Source organism: Nicotiana tabacum, chromosome 10 (assembly GCF_000715075.1).
Source record: "Nicotiana tabacum cultivar K326 chromosome 10, ASM71507v2, whole genome shotgun sequence".
Classification (NCBI taxonomy): domain Eukaryota; kingdom Viridiplantae; phylum Streptophyta; class Magnoliopsida; order Solanales; family Solanaceae; genus Nicotiana; species Nicotiana tabacum.
The window spans coordinates 12,524,874-12,527,830 of NC_134089.1; the positions used below are offsets into that span (position 1 = coordinate 12,524,874).

General features: G+C 32.7%; 1 protein-coding gene across 1 annotated transcript; it reads left to right on the forward strand.

Moving 5' to 3' along the window:
• Window positions 1-511: 511 nt before the first annotated feature.
• LOC107809127 (uncharacterized) lies at window positions 512-2,390 on the forward strand. Its single transcript, XM_016633725.2, has 3 exons — window positions 512-737; window positions 884-1,013; window positions 1,662-2,390. Exons 1-3 carry the CDS (start codon window positions 602-604, stop codon window positions 2,347-2,349), a joined length of 954 nt encoding a protein of 317 aa, XP_016489211.1. The 5' UTR covers window positions 512-601; the 3' UTR covers window positions 2,350-2,390.
• The last annotated feature ends 567 nt before the right edge of the window (window positions 2,391-2,957 follow it).

Sequence of the window (2,957 nt, forward strand, 5' to 3'; positions counted from 1 at the left end):
ATAGAGATGCAGCCTATGACTTGGCCTATATATGGCTATGACCAATCATATTCAATTGCTGAATTGTATGCCATTACTTAGGCAGACTTTGGATTCTTTCGCTGTAACAGAAAAAAACAAGAAGTTAAGGGCAATTCGGTACACAAGATATCTCGCGTATATGCATTCGAGGAAGGTCCACACACCAAAGAATATGATATATATAGACCGTCTACTCCTTGGCTTGAACTCGTAATCTAGGTCACAGGAAGATAATTTTATCATTACTCCAACGCTCCTCTTAAAAAAACAGTAACAAAGAAGAAAGAAAGACCAAGTAAAGCTAAGAGACCAATGGATATATATATAATTTCCATTTCTGTTTCTGTTATATAGTAGTAAAATATTTTATGGTGGAAACTTCGGTCGTCTTAGTCTAATCACTCAGCTAGTGTAGGACAACTGATAAAATTGAAATTTAAGGTGTGTTCTTTGACTTGTGTATCTCTCTTAATAAATATATATTGCTGTCCAATTTCAGTCCTCTAAACCACCCTTTACACCATATATTTCAAAACCTTGAGAGAGAAACAAAGAGAGAGAAATTAAAGTAAGATCAAGAATGGGAAGAGCTCCATGTTGTGACAAAGCAAATGTGAAGAAAGGGCCATGGTCACCTGAAGAAGATGCAAAATTAAAGGAATATATTGAGAAATCTGGCACTGGAGGCAATTGGATTGCTCTTCCACAAAAAGCTGGTACATAGATTTTATTTAATTGCATTAATTTTTTTCAGAAAAAAAATATTAAAATCTTGATATGTTGGTCTTTTTCTTGATTTATGTTTCTTGTTTTGCTTTTCTTGTATACTTTTTTTAATTGTTGTATTCTTGGTTGTGATTAGGGCTAAGAAGATGTGGAAAAAGTTGTAGATTAAGATGGTTAAACTATCTTAGACCAAACATTAAACATGGAGAATTCTCAGATGAAGAAGACAGAGTCATTTGTAGCCTTTATGCTAGCATTGGAAGCAGGTATATATATATGTTCTATATTTATTTCGCTTGCTCAAAAGTCAAACCAAATACGAAGTATTTTTTTTTACCTTCAGATTTTTTTCACCTAAAATAAGTGGCATTAGAGCATATATTGAGTAGATTCAACTGAATTCACTGTTTTCAACACGGAACGTGAATATATATACTATGTGAAATCTACTAAATTTTTTACTATTACTAAATTCTGAACACGACGATCCTATGTTGGCTGGGAAAGAAGCGTAACTGTTGTTGTTATTATATGAAATTCTAAATACATAATTCCAAAAGTTTATTATATATGTTCAATATTGAGAACCTTAAACGTTGAATAAGTCAAGTTTATATCACGGATCTTGCCTCTGATATCAACAACAACAACATCATATATAGCGGAATCCGACAAGTGAGGTTTGGGGAGGGTAGCGTGTACGCAGATTTTATCTCTACCTTTGTGAGATAAAAAGATTGTTTTTAATAGACCTTCGGCTCAAGAAAAGCATAATCCCACCAAACATTAAAAGGAAAAATATATTTATGGCTTTGCATGTAGGAGTACTTTCAAGAATTGAAGTATATTTATAAGCTTTTTTATGTTTATGGTTATGAAAATTTAATTCCATCCCAAATTTAACACAAGTGCAGGTGGTCAATAATAGCAGGTCAGTTGCCAGGCAGGACAGACAATGATATCAAGAATTACTGGAACACAAAGCTCAAAAAGAAACTCATGGGATTTGTCTCTTCATCTCAGAAAATCAGGCCATTTCATCAAAATCAACACCAAATAACCACTGGTTATAATAATTATTACCCACAAATTTTACCATATTCTTCTCCTTCAACAACATTAACAACACTAGAAGCTTATAAATATAGCAACAACAATACTTTTCCATGCTATGAAACTATTCCTACAATCCCATCAAGTAGTTTCTTGAACACTGCGGCAGCTGCTAGTTGTACTTCAGGCATTACTGCTAGTACTTCCCCTATACTACAAATTCAAGAAAGTAATTATGTGGGTCCCACTACTACAACTTCTTCAGATGGCAGTGCAGAGTATGAAAATTTGGATTTTCATAGCTATATTTATAATGGGGTTATTGGTAATGAAGATGATCAGAGTAATTCCAAGTTCTTGATTGAAGGTGGAGGAAAGCCAATTAATGGAAATAGTTGTTATGTTGAACAACAAAATCCATTAGATTATAGTAGTTTGGAGGAGATTAAGCAGCTAATTAGCAGTAATAATAATAATAATGTTACATGTAATAGTAACTTGTTTCTTGATGAAAACAAGATAGAAGAAAAAGTCATGATGTACTATTGATGATCATATTGAATATTGATGCTGACCTTTTTGAGTACAAATCAGAAGATTTTGCAGTTTGGGAAAGGTGTTTTCTTTGGGGTGGGTGGTGGGGGTGGGTGGGGGTGGGGGTGTACTTGCAGATTTACAAGTGCGGACTTGGCTCTTGGGAATGGGACTTTGAAATTTGGTGAAAATTTCTTTCACAGCAATTCTCTATTTTTCTGTCATAACTGTTCATATTTTGCTTTTATTGAGCAAGCGTCTATTAGAATCAATATTTTTATATATTATTCTTTCTAGACCGCACTTATAAAAATACGCTAATATTGTTATTGTTTCTTTTACAGTAATCCTCTCTTTTTTATGACAGTACATTAGTGAAGTGAAAAGTTTACTTTTGTTCATCCCTTTCTTTTTTGGTATTAATGTGTTAGTATTTTCTTTTTTTCTTTCCTTTTGTACAATTGTATGTTCGAATCACTTTTGTCCACATCTAGACTATTTTACCGCTAGGTGTTATCTCTCAAATACAGAGTAATTTCGTCTATTAAAACTTAAGATGTGATAGATCACTTAATAATTTTGTCTCTATTAAAATTTAGTAAACTGTATTCTTTCAAAATTTT